Source organism: Dendropsophus ebraccatus, chromosome 9 (genome assembly GCF_027789765.1).
Source record: "Dendropsophus ebraccatus isolate aDenEbr1 chromosome 9, aDenEbr1.pat, whole genome shotgun sequence".
Classification (NCBI taxonomy): Eukaryota; Metazoa; Chordata; class Amphibia; order Anura; family Hylidae; genus Dendropsophus; species Dendropsophus ebraccatus.
In genome coordinates, this window is record NC_091462.1 from 99,379,153 (window position 1) to 99,398,075 (window position 18,923).

General features: G+C 48.1%; 1 protein-coding gene across 2 annotated transcripts in view; it reads left to right on the forward strand.

Moving 5' to 3' along the window:
* CASKIN1 (CASK interacting protein 1) overlaps nt 1-18,923 on the forward strand; it is a 170,331-nt gene that overhangs the window by 125,488 nt on the left and 25,920 nt on the right. Inside the window, exons 1-9 of one of the 2 annotated variants that reach the window (XM_069984038.1) lie at nt 3,369-3,462; nt 9,332-9,429; nt 10,468-10,613; nt 12,303-12,398; nt 12,912-13,042; nt 15,722-15,830; nt 17,044-17,152; nt 17,641-17,735; nt 18,461-18,578. In XM_069984038.1, coding sequence (XP_069840139.1) covers nt 10,470-10,613; nt 12,303-12,398; nt 12,912-13,042; nt 15,722-15,830; nt 17,044-17,152; nt 17,641-17,735; nt 18,461-18,578 — 802 coding nt within the window. In that variant the 5' untranslated portion in view covers nt 3,369-3,462; nt 9,332-9,429; nt 10,468-10,469. Of the gene's footprint in view, nt 1-3,368; nt 3,463-9,331; nt 9,430-10,467; nt 10,614-12,302; nt 12,399-12,911; nt 13,043-15,721; nt 15,831-17,043; nt 17,153-17,640; nt 17,736-18,460; nt 18,579-18,923 lie in introns of those variants that run through there. The other variant, XM_069984037.1, reaches the window with a different exon arrangement.

Sequence of the window (18,923 nt, forward strand, 5' to 3'; positions counted from 1 at the left end):
TTTGGAGCTGGTTTAGCCCCTGGTGAATGTAAATAATCACAAGGAGCCTCTAAATCCACTTGCCGCCTCCATCACTAGTAATATCTGCCATGTTATAAGATCAGCCCGGTGCCTGACAGCGGCCCGGCCTCCGCATTAAGGATTTGTCATTGGCAATTAATATAACGTTTCTTTGAATTGACAATTTTGGTTGCTACAAAATAAAGAGGCGTGAAGGCGTGACTGTAAATTCTCATGGCAGACGCGGTTCACGAACATTACGTGTATCTGATAAATGTACTGATTTAGCTTTGTATACATTTGTTATAGTGGTTAGGGTTCATTTACAGTGTGACTGCCTGAAGGCGAAGAGGAGGAGGAGGGTGTTGTATATCCTTTGTGTCCTGGCTAAGGAATAGAATGGTAGCGCTACAGTAAAGACTGCTACTCTTAGGGTCCTATTCCACGGCCTGGGAGCCCGATTAATAATGTAAACGAGCGCCGATACTGGGCCTATTACACGGCTTGATAATTGTTTAGCAAGGGCTGCAGGGACATCCTTACCGATGTCCTTGCAGCCCTTGTTAAACACCATACTTTACCTAAACATGTTGCAGGGCCTTCCTGCTCTCCTTCTTCCTCCCGGTCCAGCGCGCAGCAGCTTCGGTGCGGCCTGTCTGAGCTGACAGACCGCTCAGCCAATCACTGGCCGCGGTGGTCCTGCTAACACAGACAGCTAACAGAGGCCGCACCGAAGCTGATGCACGTGGGACCGGGAGGAAGAAGGAGCGCAGGAGAAGTCCTGCAACATGTGTAGATAATGTATAGTGTTTGTAGAACCACCGGTCACCTGCCACGCATCGCTATTCCATGCAGCGATGTGCGGTAGGTACCCGATGATTTTAGGTTTGAACCTAAATAAATGATCAGCCGATGACACGATCATCGGCTGATCGTTGTCTCTATTTCACAGAGCGATAATCGGCCGAATAGGGCCAATTTTATGTGTTGCAGCATGTAAGTAAACACTGGGTCACTTACACACTACAGTACATAAGGGGTTAAGTAGAAGGAAACAGGAGGCTCTTATGTTTCCTGTGCATCCCTGGGCCCCCCTCACCCACGGGCCCCATAGCAGCTGCCTACCCTGCCTCTATGGTAGCTGCGCCACTGTCCAGCACTTTTGCAGAGAAGATTGTTTTGTTTTGCAATATGCAGCATATACAAGAGAACACCGGAGTGCAGTGACCCCACAGAAATCAGACATGTTTCAAGCGCATGCGCGCTCTTGCTCACCTAGACCTCCACCATAACCACCCTCCTTAAGTAGTCACCTTCACAGGTGTATACTACAGGTGTGTGAAGGCCTGTTTAAAGAACTAATACATTGGCTGTGACCACATTAATGGCAGCATAAGCACAATGAACAATAACACATGAATAAGGACAAAATTACTCATTACTATGCTACAATAATGTAATCATAAAAAATTATTGAGTCAAAAAGACATTGTTATCTTAAATCATATGAACATGTACAATGCATGTAACTTAAAATACATAGATATCAGGCAAGATAAATATAATACCATGATGTTTATAGCATAGATTTGAAAGTACCATCCTGTATTATACTTCAGAGCTGCACTCACTATTCTGCTGGTGGGGTCACTGTGTACATACATTACATTACTTATCCTGTACTGATTCTGAGTTACATCCTGTATTATACTCCAGAGCTGCACTCACTATTCTGCTGGTGGGGTCACTGGGTACATACATTATATTACTTATCCTGTACTGATCCTGAGTTACATCCTATGTTATACTCCACAGCTGCACTCACTATTCTGCTGGTGGAGTCTGGGCATACATACTGTACATTACACAAAAGTGAAAGCTTTGACGTTTAACATTTATACAAATATTACTCTAAGGAGTTTATATCCATATTACAGTAGGTATGATGTCAGGCACACTGACATAAACCCGAGTATTTAAACAGTACATCAGTGTTAACCCTACATGAGGGAATGTCAGATCAGTTACGCTCCGTCTCCCAGTGGGAGCTGCATTGCAGGCGTCTAACAAGGCCCAGACTCCTGTGATGTGTGCCCGGTGTGTTATGGGGCGCCACCTAGTGGCTCGTGTCCTCATGAGCTGCTTTTGATTAAGGCTGGCACATCTGGGCAGCTAATTGGAGAACGTCTCAGATTGTGGCACATAAGTCACTGCGTTCTGCTTCTGCCAGAATCCTAATTACCTGATTAGCATATGGCGCTCTGACAGGCGGCATAGGAGCTTGCTTTTATTTTATCACAAACACTTTTATATTATCTGTTTTATTTCTTAATATATAATCTAAAAGAAATCATTATATATGCGCAAAATCTTTCCCATCTGTGCGGCCCTGTTTAGTGATCTCCTTTACTTACATTTGTTCAGTGATAGCTATGAAAGGAATCCCTCAAATCCCCCAGGGATTATGTTCACAGGAGTATAACCATCAGAGGGCAGCAGTGAATGACTTACTTATCCTGTACTGATCCTGAGTATACTCCAGAGCTGCACTCACTATTCTGCTGGTGGGGTCACTGTGTACATACATTACTTATCTTGTACTGATACAGAGTTACATCCTGTATTATACTCCAGAGCTGCACTCACTATTCTGCTGGTGGGGTCTCTGGGTACATACATTACATTACTTATCCTGTACTGATCCTGAGTTACATCCTGTATTATACTCCAGAGCTGCACTCACTATTCTGCTTCTACAGGCTGTGTGTAAATATATTATATTACAGAAGAGCATTCTTCCTCCATGAAGACGGACATATTTGGCATGGAGAAGAGTATGACAAATATATATATATTTCTTTTGTCTATCAAATAGACAGGGCCAGCTATAAGGAGCGTCTTTCATTCTGGACTTTGTCCACACATTACATAGACAGCTCATTGATTTTAGTAGGAGCTATGTAATACTTTGTTTCCCCTGAGGTGGCGCTGCAGGATAATTGAACATTTACTGCCAGCCAGGATCAGCCTCATATAACAGTATGTGGCCTATATTATACAGTATAGCGCGCATATATATATATATATATATATATATATATATATATATATATATATCAGCTCTTTGTACAGTTCCAGGCAGTAATTGTTCTACATTATGCATAGTGTGTACAGTACATGGCTGTGACAAGGCTTTCGATATTGTGCGTGTCTCTATTGGCAGTGGCTCCTGGCTGCTCTACATAGAGCACTGTACCCCCTGGCAGAGGAGCGCGTCATTCCTTGACAACACCCTGCATTGCCTGGCACTGACTGTGCAGCAGTATCAGCCAGGATGTGCAGAGGGGAAATCTCCATACTGATTTTCTGCTTCAATAACCCGTACAACTTTACTGGACCGTGGCGCTGAATTTACTAACATCCACCCTGATGGTGTAATCAGCATCAGCACAGCAGCGGCAGGTAACGCTGAGACATTAGGAGCTAATGATCGCCCTGTCTTGGCTATTGTGCTGGGTTGTAGCCTCTCATTCTCTTAGGCATAAGGGTAATCCAAAGCCTGGGATGTGCGCAGGATTTTGTTTCCGTATTTATGTGATAGAGCTGAGATGGACTGGCAGGATTGGCAACACACCCCGCATAGGTGGCAATACACCCCTCATAGGTGCAAGCCTGGTTTAGCTTAGTTTGTAATAATTAAAGGGATATTCCTATCTAGAATACTGGTGTGTTTCATCTGTTATAGGGGCATTCTACTCAAACATAACTTTTGATATGTTGCTGCCCATGGTGAGACTAACAATTTATCCCATACTTGTTATTATCTATTCAAGCTCCTTCTCTAAGTTCTCAGCTGCTGCTTTCTGCGGAAGACACAAAATCTGTGTGTGAGCTTTTCTCTCCCTCTCCCCCTCCTCCCCCCTCCCTTCTGAGACAGCTGATGTAAACAAGCCAGTATCTGTAACATTGTACTTTTTTTGTAGTGCTGGTGTCACGGGCGCGTCGTCGCCCCGTGCTCCGGGCCGCCACCGCGACTTCTCCATGCAGCTGCCGGGGTCCATGTGCAGGGACCCGGCGCTGCTACGAGTTCGGCCCTGGGGGGGCGCCTTACCTCGCCCCGCTCCTTTCACCCGCTGTGCCAGCCGGCGCGCGCGTCCCCGCCCCCTAGGGCGCGCGCGCGCGTGCCGGCTGTCTCAGATTTAAAGGGCCAGTCCTAATTGGAAGTTGCACTAATCACTTCCTATAAATTCCAGCCCTGCCCCACTACAGGTGTTGGAGCCTCTACATGCTTCCCATAGCGTTTGGCCCAGCTCCCTGTTGTTCCTGATTCCTGTCCGCTATCTGGTCCCTAGTCCTTGTTCCTGTCCGCTACCTGGTCCCTAGTCCTTGTTCCTGATTCCTGCCCGCTACCTGGTCCCTAGTCCTCGTTCCTGGTTCCTGCTCCTCTGTTACACTATTGCTCCTGTGTTCAGTCTGTCACCTGCGGTTACGCCTACAGACCTCTGCCAGCACTATCTCCTGCCTACTGCTCCTGCCACGCCTCGCCTGCCGTCACTAGCAACCAAGCCAGGGGTAGCGACCTGGGGGTCGCCTGCCGCAGCAAGCCCGTCCCGCCTTGCGTCGGGCTCTGGTGAAAACCAGCGGCCCCTTAGACTCCGCTCCCTGGTGAGGTTAGTGCCATCGCTAGTGACGGTCCAGTGGATCCACTACTCCAGGCGTTACAGTAGGCTCCAACCATGGATCCCGGCGAGGTGCCTGATATCCGTGAAGTAGCCCGAGTGGTCGCCCTACAGGCTCAACAGATCCAGCAACAGTCACAGCTGATCCAACAACTGACTGCAGCCGTACAGCAGCATACCTCAGCTCAGCAGTCATCACCTCCTGCAGCCTCTTCAAAACTACGACTGGCTCTCCCAAGTAAATATGGAGGTGACCCCAAGTTGTGCAGAGGATTCCTGACCCAATGCACTATGCATATTGAACTTCTAAGCAGTCAGTTTGCCACCGAGCGCTCTAAAGTGGCTTTCATCATCAGCCTATTGGAAGGTAGAGCTCTGGCTTGGGCCACACCGCTGTGGGACCGTGATGACCCTGTTGCTGCTAATCTCCGAATCTTCCTGACTGAGTTCCGCTCTGTCTTTGAGGAACCTGCCCGTGCGTCTTCGGCTGAGACTGCTCTCCTCAATCTATCTCAAGGACCATCCTCCGTTGGTGATTACGCCATCCAGTTCCGCACCCTGGCCGCAGAACTAGACTGGAATGAGGCCGCCCTAATTGCCACCTTTAAAAAGGGCCTGTCCAGTCGAGTGAAAGATGTGCTCGCTGCCCGAGACCTTCCTACCTCCTTGAACGAACTCATTCTACTGGCTACCAGAGTCTACACCAGGTTTTCCGAGAGAGAGGAGGAGGTCCGGCAAGAACGGCGTCTGAGTCTGCCCCGTCGCCATCCCCGGCTGGCACCGGTGTTCCAGAATCCCGTTGCTCCTATGCCCCAGTCGTCTCCATAAGTTCCTATGCAGGTGGAACGAGCCCGCCTGACGACTGATGAGAGGGCCCGTCGACTGGAGCTGAATCTCTGCCTCTACTGCGGTGGTTCGGATCACTTTCGGCTGAGATGTCCCCAACGTCCTCAAGCGTCCGGGAAACGCCAGCACCTAGGTCCGGTGGGAGAGGTCTCCCTAAGTGTGAATGCCACCTCTCCAAGTTTGTCTGTGCCAGTCTCCATCCAGACACCCTCAGGACAAACTCACCAGACTACTGCCCTTCTCGATTCTGGGTCAGCAGGCAGTTTTATTGCAGCTACATTGGTCCAAAGATGGCGGCTACCCGTGACCCAACTAGCCAGACCCCTGACTATCTCCTCGGTCACGGGCGAGATTCTTACGACCATGTGCACTACCAGACCGCACCTCTAGTCCTCCAGGTGGGCACTTCACATCAGGAAAAGATCTCCTTTTACGTTCTGCGCCATTCTTCTTCCACCATCCTCCTGGGACTCCCTTGGCTGCGATTACATGCACCTAAGCTGGACTGGAGAACCGGGGAGATTCTTAGTTGGGGTCAGGACTGTTCCAACCAGTGTCTGAGGTCACCTCAGCCCAAGTACTCTATGTTGTCACCCGACCCTGCCAAGCCTGTATCCGGCCTACCGGCGGAACACCAAGACTTGCCTGATGCCTTCTCTGCCACGGAGGCAGACTCTCTACCACCTCATCGGGCGTACGATTATCCCATAGACCTCCTTCCTGGAACTTCTCCTCCACAAGGTCGGGTGTACCCTCTCTCCTTTCCCGAGACTGAGGCCATGTCCTCTTACATCCGGGAGAACTTACAGAAGGGTTTCATCCGCAAATCCACATCCCCTCGCCACATAGGGATGGACTTCATCACTGATTTGCCTCAATCTGCAGGCAAGAAAGAGGGGGAGGCCAAAGGGGGGGGGGTACTGTCACGGCCGCGGCGGCGTCCCGTGCTCCGGGCCGCCGCCGCGACCTCTCCATGCAGCTGCCGGGGTCCATGTGCAGGGACCCGGCGCTGCTACGAGTTCGGCCCCGGGGGGCGCCTTACCTCGCCCCGCTCCTTTCACCCGCTGTGAAAGGAGCGCGCCGGCTGTCTCGGATTTAAAGGGCCAGTCCGCCCCTAATTGGAAGTTGCACTAATCACTTCCTATAAATTCCAGCCCTGCCCCACTACAGGTGTTGGAGCCTCTACATGCTTCCCATAGCGTTTGGCCCAGCTCCCTGTTGTTCCTGATTCCTGTCCGCTACCTTGTCCCTAGTCCTTGTTCCTGATTCCTGTCCGCTACCTGGTCCCTAGTCCTTGTTCCTGATTCCTGCCCGCTACCTGGTCCCTAGTCCTCGTTCCTGGTTCCTGCTCCTCTGTTACACTATTGCTCCTGTATTCAGCCTGTCACCTGCGGTTACGCCTACAGACCTCTGCCAGCACCATCTCCTGCCTACTGCTCCTGCCACGCCTGCCGTCACTAGCAACCAAGCCAGGGGTAGCGACCTGGGGGTCGCCTGCCGCAGCAAGTCCATCCCGCCTTGCGGCGGGCTCTGGTGAAAACCAGCGGCCCCTTAGACTCCGCTCCCTGGTGAGGTTAGTGCCATTGCTAGTGACGGTCCAGTGGATCCACTACTCCAGGCGTTACAGCTGGGAAGGTTAATCACAGTAAATTCATCAGCAACTTGACCTCAGATTAACCCTCCCAGCATTACAAAGAAACTACATTGTTGCAGCTGAAGCCTGCCAGGGACTTCTTTACATCAGCTGTCTCAGAAGGAAGGAAGGGGGGAGGTGGAGACAGAGAGAAAGGCTCACACACAGATTTTTGTGTCTTTAGCAGAAATCAGCAGCTCAGAACTGGGAGAAGCAGACTGCATAGATAATATTCCAAGAATAGAATAAATTGTTAGTCTCACCATGGGCAGCAACATATGAAAAGTCATGTTTGAGTGGAATACCCCTTTACTGTCTAATTGAGAGGCATCTCATTAGGTCTTGCCCCTGGCAGGGCCTAAAAGGTGTATAAACATAGCAGCCTGCAGCTGCCATGGAGCCTCCTCCCACTGTAAACCACTTAGATGCTATGGCTGCTATTGACTGCAGCATCTAAGGGGTTACACTGCCAGGATGAGAAGTTGACAGTATTTTTCTTCATAAATCCCTTGATAACATTGGCCAATTTCTGGATCTCAATGTGATAAACTGGAATCCCAGTAGCAAATGTTCAATCCTCCTGCAGCACCACCCCGGGGAAAATCATACTTTTTGAAGAAAGGAAAAACTAAAAGGCCGCCATTTCACTATCAACAGCCAGCTACACAAATGATCCATTCTTGGAGTTGAGCTTAAAGGGAAACTATCAGTAGGTGAGATTCGTCCAACCTGCTGATCAGGGGCGTAGCTAAGCTTCTCGGGGCCCCATAGCAAAAATTTGCAAGGCCCCCCCCCCAGAGGCAGAATCCGGCCTGCAGCCACAAGAGTGACTGGCAGAGCAGTACAGGTCCTTGCTCTGTCAATCCTTTGTTTTTAACTAAAAGGGCCTATTAGGAGCCCTTATGATTAAAAACATAGGTGCAGAAGCAGACTACCTTTTGCTTAACCCCTTATGTACTGCTGTGTATAAGTGAGAAGTTCAGAAGACAAGGAGATCTCTGCTTTACTGCTGGTGCACTGATATTCCCTGAATTCTGCATGGAGCTCTGCACATTTTTCTACTTGATTGCAGCAGCCGGAGAACATAGGTCAGAGGTTATCAGAGCAGTTAAGCAGAGATCTCTTTGTCTTCTGCATGTTCCAGCATGTAAGTAAACATTGGGTCACTTACACACTGCAGTACATAAGGGGTTAAGCAGAAGGACACAGGAGGCTCTTATCTTCCCTGTGCATCCCCGGCTTATTTTGCGATTTTGAGCATTGGGGGCGGGACTACGACCCCTAGAGCACCGATTTGCCCCTGGCTGGCCCGCCGCTCCTAATGAATATCAACATAGCAGGCAGACCGGATTGGTGCTCTGGGGCAGGTAGTAACTTATAAATACACGGAAACGGTGCAGAGGATGATGGTAAGAGATCTACCTTCCTCCTCAGCGCCTACGGGCCCTCTAGAAGCTGCCCACCCTGCCTCTATGGTAGCTACGCCACTGCTGCTGATAGTTTCCCTTTATCTCCCTTATGGGCACAGGGCGCTGAGGAGGAGGGTAGATCTCTTACCATCATCCTCGGCACCGTTTCTGTGTATTTATAAGTTACTCCCTCCCCCAGAACACCATTCCGGTCTGCCTGCTCTGTTGATATTCAATAGGAGGGGGCGTGCTGGCCAGAGGCGATTCGGTGCTCTGGCGGTCGTAGTCCCGCCTCCAATGCTCAAAATCCCAAAATAAGCCTGTGGATATAAACTACTAGATGCTTCTAACCTGCAGATGTTGTTTATTCCTTACCGTTTGTCACCACCAGACCCTTCAGATACCAAGTGCTGTACATACATTCCTGACTTTCCACTTTTATTACCCTCTGTGGCAAATATGAGTATGAATGATGGCGAAAGGTAAAAGCAGTGATTCATAAACCGCTCCGTAATGGGTTTTTAGTATAGATCAATAGCTCAGCATGGCGCCCTTCTGATCTCTACTAAAACGTATTCAGCAGCGGACAAAACCGTCATCCATAACCTATACAAACGCAATAGGAAGAGGGGGGTCCAAGAAGTCATAGAAAACCGATGGGGGGTAGTAAATAGGCTTCCAGGCGTTTCTTATCATGATGAGCGCAGCTGGGGAGGCTGCAGGTAGAACAGAACTAATGGTGTGAGCGTTGTTGTCTCTTGCAGGTTCTCGGCTCTGCATCACGCTGCCCTCATAGGGAATACGGAGCTAATCTCTCTGCTGCTGGAAGCGCAGGCTGCTGTGGACATTAAAGATAACAAAGGTGAGAGGAAGAGTCAACGATGAGGACGCAACTATTGTCAGGTATCGAGTAAAGTCAGATATGGCGGTAATAGAACTGGAGAAGGAGAGGGCGTAGGATGCAGTGACCATGACAACTTAATGTACTTCCTAAATTAAAAATGGTGTCCTTCCATGTCAAGAGTATAAGTAGGGTAGTACTGCTATCTGTTGAGAACAGTGCTGATATATAAAGAAAGGGATCGGCACTATCACAATGTGAACTGAGTCTTATTCATATAACCCGCTGATACACTGCCAGTAGTCATTAAATGGGGTGCTCTCTCTCCGTAATAGTAAAGATTCCAGTGATATGACAATAAGCAAGAAGGTAAACGGTAGGGCAATCACCATAAAATGTGACTTTATTTTCATTCTAATAAAATCATTCCGGTACAATTGGACGGCTTAGACGCCAGCACCATGTGGTAAACATGATAGCTGTTTCACGTGCGTCAGCACGCTTCTCCAGACCTGTAGAAGCGTGCTGACGCACGTGAAACAGCTGTCACGTTTACCACATGGTGCTGGCGTCTAAGCCGTCTGATTGTACCGGAATGATTTTAATGGATTGAAATAAAAGTCACGTTTTATGGTGAGTGCCCTACCGTTTACCTTCTTGCTTGTTATCTGTTGAGAAGCCGCAGGTTGTGCCCATGCTTGTGAACATTTGTGGCCACAGCTAAAGGGAGCTGTTGAACATGACTCAGATCCCTGGAGAAAATCTAGATAGTAAAAGTAGTTCCTCTCTATAAGATATATAGTAATTTTCCATACATCACACTTCTAATACCAAGTGCAAAGGCTATGTATTCCTGATATTCCAAATATGAGGATTGATAACCGCAAAGGGGCAAATTACCTGACTCATATTGACCTCTCTAGACTATTATGAATGTAGGGGGTATGTACAGCATATATAGCGAGGTTACAGGTATGGATATTGCCCCAGAAGTCCACCTTCACTGGGCTGTCTTCATATTTAGTCTATGGCAATGACCATTGTTGGGTTTTCATACAGGGATGCGTCCGCTCCATTATGCGGCTTGGCAAGGAAAGAAAGAACCTATGAAGCTGCTTCTCAAATCAGGGTCTGCGGTGAATATACAGTCAGACGAAGGGCAAATCCCATTGCATCAGGCGGCTCAGCATGGACACTACGATGTGGTAAGTATCGACTATAGTATTATCTGCTGGAACGTCCAAGGTGGTAGCACTGGCTGCAAACCCTTGTTTCTTATATCAATCATTTGTTTTGCAATGATATCTCTATCCTAGATGCCATAGAGAGACATTCATTTAGTGTGGAGGTGTAACTTCATCCAGAATCATTTCAGACTATCTTAGCCTCCTAGACCCCTCTGAGTGTAGCATGGTGGGGGGCTTAGGTATATTCAGGTTAAAGGGGTTGGCCACTTTATAGTACAATTGTTCAGTGTATAGTATTAGTAACTGTACTCACTGTGTATACTGACAGCAGCTCCCTGTGTACCTCATAGAGCTAAAATCAGACTCTCCTCCTCCAGGCTGTGCTGTCCTGCTCTGTGGTGAGTCTGTCCATAAGATGGCTGACATGGAGGAACATGTGACCACACCCCCTGTGTCCACCACTGAGTCTGTATATGTCTATGAAGGACACTGGGGGCGGGGCATGGTCCCATGTTTCTTTATGTGGGCCATCTTATGGACAGACTCACCACAGAGCAGGACAGCACAGCCTGGAGGAGGGAAGTCTGATATTAGCTTTATGAAGTACACAGGGAGCTTCTATGTATACAGTGAGTACAGTTCACTGAACTATTTCACTATAAAGTGGCCCACCCCTTTAACTATAGTCACCCCTGAATTTTAGGCTTTGCATAGAGTTGTCCTTTAAATCATTTCTCTTCCCAGTTTGATCTCCCAGGATAAAAATAAATCAGGATCACGGCGCCATCGCTTTGACACGCATGAAAGGGAATAGTTAATGTAACTTAATATTAATGATGTTGTATGAACGTGCAAAGAAGAGAAAGCCGTCTCCCTTCTATCCTTGCAGGGTTCACATGAGGTAGCCTGCGCTTTTATGAAATATGAAATCACCTATTTCCTTTTGTGATACTCCGCTGTGGAGTGTGCTATAAATACCCGAGTATATAACTAGGTCTGTTACAGGAAGATTTCCCTATGTGGATAAATCAGTATGGGGATACAATGAAAAATAGATCTGGAGTATCTTTTCTTAAAACAGGGCATTGTCCTCTGTTATTCCTCCTGAAAATGTCTGAATAAATTTACACCTAAGACTTACTATTCCTCCTCATGCTCGCGCTGTCAGCATCTCCAGATTAGACCAGACCAACTATTGATTTCAGTAAGAACCTTGTAATACCTCAGTTCTCCTCTGGAGGCGCTGCTGAAAAACTCAACACTTTCTATGAGATTTATGAAGGCTGCAGCCGAGGTGTACGCTACAAAGAAGGTGCAGATTCGCCCCTTCTCCCTGGTGTGCACCTGCCGTATCCCCCGCTCACCTGATGGGGGGTTCCACGGCAAGACCAGAAGGAGGCTTGGTCTCCTCCTAACCCTGATTTACGCTTGCTCGCAGGTGTCAATCATAGCATAAAATCTAGGTGTAGATTTCTGCGCCCGCCAAAAGACAGGCCAGGTCAGGCCGGTTTCACTAAAAGACATGCGCTTCTTAGAGAATCCGCTGGGGCTATTGGGGCGTGGCCTAATTTAATACAGGTTTTCCCCTAAATCTATAAATAACAGCTGATTACCTGAGATCCCAGCAGCAAAGCCGCCTAGTTATCACACTCCTTACAGAACTGTTTTGTTGTCTCACCCCATTTATTTTCCTCCTTTGATTCCCAGTCTGAAATGTTACTACAGCACCAGTCTAACCCCTGTATCATGGATATCTCTGGAAAAACTCCTCTGGACTTGGCTTGTGAGTTCGGAAGAGTCGGGGTAAGTTTTAGAGAAATCGTTTTATCCCCTTGCGGTTAATCATACAAATTATAAATGTTAGACAACACCATTCAGATGAATCTGCTGTGTGTGAATTCTACCTTCTTCCCAATACTTGTCAGTACCATAACTATTTGCAGTAGTAGTACCGCGTGTGGCCACTAGTGTACCTGATTGCTGTTCCCCAGATTGTAGGCTACTCTAGGGCAGGATTGGATATTTTAGGATATTTTTCTGGGTCCCGTTTTGAATAGGAGGAGTACTGGTTTATTTGGTGCAGTGTCAGAACCATCTTCGGCTCTTTCTATCAGGGAACATCGGTCACTAGAAACCACACGAAAAACTAAAACCATCCTGACAAGTGATTTGTATAGGATTGTGCCATAACTGAGCCATCTGCAGAGGATCAGATGGGGAGGGCGTTGGGATATCTGACACTGGTGCCAAATCACTTTGTCCTGGCATTGAATTATTCATTATCTAACAGCAGGGATCCACCTCTATCATTTGCAGGTCGTTCAGCTGTTATTAAACAGTAACATGTGTGCAGCACTGTTAGAGCCAAAGCCTGGAGACAGTACGGACCCCAACGGGACCAGCCCCCTGCACTTAGCAGCCAAGAACGGTCACATAGATATTATAAGGTAAGGTGTGTGTATGTATTTTACCACTAGGCTAGTATCACCGCAGCGGGGTACAGGAATGACACTCTGACACTTGGGGTACAAGATAATGACACACTGACACTTGGGGTACAGGATAATGACACACCACACTGACACTTGGGGTACAGGATACTGACACTGACACTTGGGGTACAGGATAGTGACACACTGACACTTGGGGTACAGGATAATGACACACCACACTGACACTTGGGGTACAGAATAATGACACACTGACACTTGGTGTACAGGATAATGACACTTGGGGTACAGGATACTGACACACTGACACTTGGGGTACGGGATAGTGACACACTGACACTTGGGGTACAGGATAATGACACTTGGGGTACAGGATAATGACACTGACACTTAGGGTACAGGATAATGACACTGACACTTGGGGTACAGGATGATGTGGATGTCCACTGATCAGGGGCGTAACTAGGATTCATGGGGCCCCATAGCAAAAAAGTGTATGGGGCCCCCCAACATATTACCTGTACCAGCGATATGGAGCTGTCCCCCTGCATTTGGCAACTCTGAGACACTGTGCCCTGGGGTGGTGGGGGGGGGGGGGGGGGGGGGGGGGGGGGGGGGTGAGTGGTAGCAGGCCGTTTGGAGTCCCTGCTGGTTGGGGCAGCTCTGAGTCCAGGGGGTGACCTCCATTATACTGACTACTATACAAGATGCTAGGGAAGTGGGATGACCCCATTATACAGGATGCCAGGAAGGCTGAGTGACCCCATTATACAGGATGTGAGGAAGGCTGAGTGACCCCATTATACAGGATACCAGGGAGGCTGACTGACCCCATTATACAGGATACCAGGGAGGCTGACTGACCCCATTATACAGGATACCAGGGAGACTGACTGACCCCATTATACAGGATGCCAGGAAAGCTGAGTGACCCCATTATACAGGATACCAGGGAGGCTGACTGACCCCATTATACAGGATACCAGGGAGACTGACTGACCCCATTATACAGGATACCAGGGAGACTGACTGACCCCATTATACAGGATGCCAGGAAAGCTGAGTGACCCCATTATACAGGATACCAGGGAGGCTGACTGACCCCATTATACAGGATACCAGGGAGACTGACTGACCCCATTATACAGGATACCAGGGAGACTGACTGACCCCATTATACAGGATGCCAGGAAAGCTGAGTGACCCCATTATACAGGATACCAGGGAGGCTGACTGACCCCATTATACAGGATACCAGGGAGACTGACTGACCCCATTATACAGGATGCCAGGAAAGCTGAGTGACCCCATTATACAGGATGCCAGGGAAGCTGAGAGATCCCATTATACAGGATGCCAGGGAAGCTGAGTGACCCCCATTATACAGGATGCCAGGGAAGCTGGTGACCCCCATTATACAGGATGCCAGGGAAGCTGGTGACCCCCATTATACAGGATGCCAGGGAAGCTGAGTGACCCCCATTATACAGGATGCCAGGGAAGCTGGTGACTTCCAGCTGGCAGTGATAGTTACCATCTTCCTGCTGTGTCTCCTCCTCAAGCCATGTGCGATGAGCGAATATCCCACCCGCGGTGGGCGTTGGGGGCGGGGCTTGCCGCGATGGGGGCGGGGCTTAGCGGAACACATCGGGACTGTTCCACTTGTGGAGAGGGGGACACTGGTGCAGGACGCTCTGAGCCTGTGTCAGGGGGAGGTGCGGAGGTGTTTCAGAGGGGATTGCAGACGCTCCCTTCTGCGTCTCTGGCAGGGTGCTTAACCATCAGTAGCGTAGCTACCTTGAAGACAGGGGAGACAGGCCAGGCGGGCCCCCAGGCCCCCTGCAGTGCGGGGCCCCATAGCAACTGCCTTCCCTGCCTTCATGGTAGCTACGCCACTGATCCAGTCCCCCTGGTATTAGCTCTAGAATCCTTAGAGTCCTGTACTCTACGTGGAAGGAGATAGAGGATACTGTCACATGCGTTTCAGCATTTCTAGCCTCAGTTATAGAAATATTTGCTAATAAAACCCAGAACATTTTTTTTAATTTCCAGACAATATTTCTCCGACACGAGCGGCGGTAATAATGCTGCTTCTTATATTGCTGATGTAGACAGCCAGTAACCTTGATATATTGGCGCTGTTGGTACCCGCACTGCCCGCTTCATACTTATAACAAAAGTGAGAAAACAGCCAAGAAACTGCCAGATTCTGACAACACCGGAGCCATATATATACATGGGGCAGCACTTCACAGCTCTGTGTTTATAGAATAGGACACAGGAAGAAGTGTGTATGGGGGGTATGGAATACCTGCTCGGGGAGAATCCAATGCAGCAATGATTTACAGTGGAGCACCCCCAAGTTTATGCATCTATGGGACACCCACAGTTGTGGATCATGCGCTATGTAGGTACACACAGACCTATGCAGGAGGCCTAGAGCGATAAGACCTATTATTCAGGAATAGGATTGTAAAAACTACAACTCCCAGCATCCCTCTGCTTGTAGTCCGCAACAGTTGGAGGGCCACAGATTGCAGACCACCGAAGGCTTTATACACACATTTACATTGTGTTTGTACGTTTCTGAATCCTTTTCTGATTTGGGGGTTCACTACCCCATAACTTTTCTATAAAGTGCTAGTAGTAGCAATTTACTTTTCGGCTTCTTTTCAGGCTCCTCTTACAAGCCGGGATTGATATCAATCGGCAAACCAAATCTGGAACGGCTCTACATGAGGCGGCCCTGTGTGGGAAAACAGAGGTGGTACGACTCCTTCTGGATGTAGGTATCTGGATATAACATATGGCTGCGTATTGTGATGGATTATTATAGTCCACCATTAACATCAGATTTGTAGAATATTACACTAATCTGGAATCTAGAGGATGATCATCACAGATTTTCTGGACTATCAGGACCCACCCCACTTCAACTCCACTAGTCCAGAACACCAGCCAGACAATTGGAATTTTTCTGTAATTAAAAAAATACATTGCACCTTGGAGCATAGTGGGTTAATCTTCTAGATATTATTATTACTGTAGTCTTATTGGACATTAATATGTAAGACAGAAGCGGCTCCTCTGTAAATGCCCCGGAGGCTTAGATGGTGTAGAGAGAGTTGTTACATCTATTTGATGTGCTGCTCCCCGGGGTCCAGGAGTCCTTAGGGGCTCGGCTAAATCTCAGCATATCAAAGATAAACCCTGAGGGACCACGTCAGATAAAAGGGGCAGCTATAGGGTACAGGGTCCCTGTAGTTTTCTTCTCTCTTCTTTAACCCTAAGTTCCCCATATCTTATTTTTTTCCCACAATTCAGACAGACCATGCTGTCATTGGTAACTGCTATACATTGTGAAACCTTAAAGGGGTTGTCCATCAGATCATTTTTTAAAATCCTGAAACAGCGCTACTCCTGTCCTGTGGCTGTTTTTTGTTTTGCAGCCCAGCACCATTAAAAGGGTTGTCCAACCAATGACATCTATAGCCTGTCCACAGGATATATGATAACTGGGGGTTCAACTGATGGGACCCCAGAGAACAGGGCTTACGAGTGTCCTGGTTCAATGAGTTGTGGTCACTAAAGATGAGCGAAACTCGAGCGTGGCTGAAGAAGTTGGATGTAGCCCTAAGGCTGCCTGGAAAAAATGGAGACAGCCTATGGTCATAGGCTGTATCCATATTTTCCAGGACTCCCTAGGGCTGCCTTCAATGTCTTCAGTCACTGGTAATCAAATGCTGCACGCACGGGTTCGGATGAACTTGAGCGTGCTTAAGATTCGCCCATCTCTAGTAAGGGTTTACTTTTTTTTAATATATGGCTGGGGGTGGTTTGAAATAGAAAAATAAGTGATGGACACCTATCCTAATCCTCCGAATCTGCCATTCTGAGGGCTTCCGCTCCTCACTTATCAACACTTCTTGCTTCCTATGAGACCCTGCAGAAGCTCCCCACTGCTGCATCTGCCCAATACAGTCTGGTTTTCTTTGCAGAGTGGGATCAATGCTCATGTGCGGAACACCTATAACCAGTCCGCCCTGGACATCGTCAACCAGTTTACAGGCACTCAGGCCAGCAAAGAGATTAAACAGATGTTACGAGGTAAAGAACTCACCGTGTTTCACCGAGCTAAACTAGTGTTAGCAATAGCCCCCAATGGATGCCACCCACCAAAGTAGTGACCAATGGTCTGTGAAGTAGTATCTCACACAGATCTAATAGTATCTCCCATGGGTGATGGCCAGTTTGCATATAAAGTGCACTTTTTTGCTCCTTCTCCTACTGCAGAGTTTGGGGGCCATCTATCGGATGCTATTAGGACAGAAGTGATAGATGATTGTTTCCCACTCTGCCCTCTTTTCTTGATCTTTGGGGATGCCCATTGTTTTCCCAAAATGCAGTTCTTGTGGAGAGGGGAGTCCTGGTTCACACTATTCAGCAGAAATGGGGTATGCACTTGTCTGATTGTAAATAGCTTGGCCGACCATATATCAGACCCTATTACTGCTAATGGTACATCTAGGATAGGCCAGGATTCTATGGTAAATACCTTGTTGCTAATAATTCTATTTCTCTGCCTTATTTCCCAGATGCCTCAGCAGCTCTGCAGGTCAGGGCACTAAAGGATTACTGCAATAATTATGATCTGACCAGTCTTAACATCAAAATGGGAGATGTGATTACGGTGAGTGTGACAAATGTTTCTAAAAAAGTGCTGATGTAGTGTGCATTAAGCATCTGGGTGGTATTACTCTGTTACACGGCATCAAGGCTGGACTGCCCAACTGGCAATTCGGGCAGATTGGAGTCCTGTATCCAGCCAGCCCCATACTCTTTATCCCCAGAAGGCTCCACAACCTTATGGTTGCTGCAGGTCTGGCCTTGGAAGAAAAGGAGGCTACTTATCATTACTGGTCCAGGCTGGGGTGACAACCAGAAGAGCAATATAGTTTAAAACCCCTTAATGCAAATGTAGGTTACTGAAGGGGTGAGGCTTAGCAGGAATACAGGCAGAGCTTACTGGTGGACAGGATTCTTAAGGCCCTATTGAATGTCACGTCAGCGCTCACTTGCTCCTCGCTCCCCTCTCGCTTGTCTTTCAACATATTGAAAGACAACGACAGACGACAGTCAGACAACATCGTTCATATCAGCTCATCGTTGCTGATCGTTGTCTGGCCTCTCGCCATTGACCTATCTGGAACAGGTGACCCCGCCAGAAGTATTACTCCCACCAGCTTAGCTCAATAGACCACCAAGGTACGCAAGCTCCCTCACCACGTCAAGGTGAAGGCACCATGAGGGAGCCCCACCACCCTAACCCGATTACCCATCCCAACCTGTAATTTCCCTTTCCTTCCTCCATCATCTTCATGTTCTCACTGTGACTCTCTCTTCCCCCATGGGCAGGTTTTGGAGCAGCATCCTGATGGTCGGTGGAAAGGTTGCATCCATGACAACAGGACGGGCAATGACAGAGTGGGCTATTTCCCGGCCAACTTGGTTGAAGCCATCAGCAAGCGAACAGGCAAAGCCTCTCTTTATGGAATAGTACTTAATCTGTATCTGTTTACTTGTCACAGTTCTCCGGTTTCCTAGGTTAATTCTCATAAAACGACTCGGAACGTAATAATTACGGCGACACTGTTACATTTTATCAATATTTAAGTGCGTCCTTCATTAACAATCGGCTTCCATTAGCGGATTCGGCTTCTTCTGTGTAAACACTTTAATTACATTGCACCGTCCCTTTAATTGAGATCCGCAGCCTCATTATTTCACAGCGTAATTATTTTTACTTCCAAATCCAAAGTTCAGTTCTATTAAACCCGAGGCGGGATTGAATGTGACCAGATTAGATTGGCGCCATCCG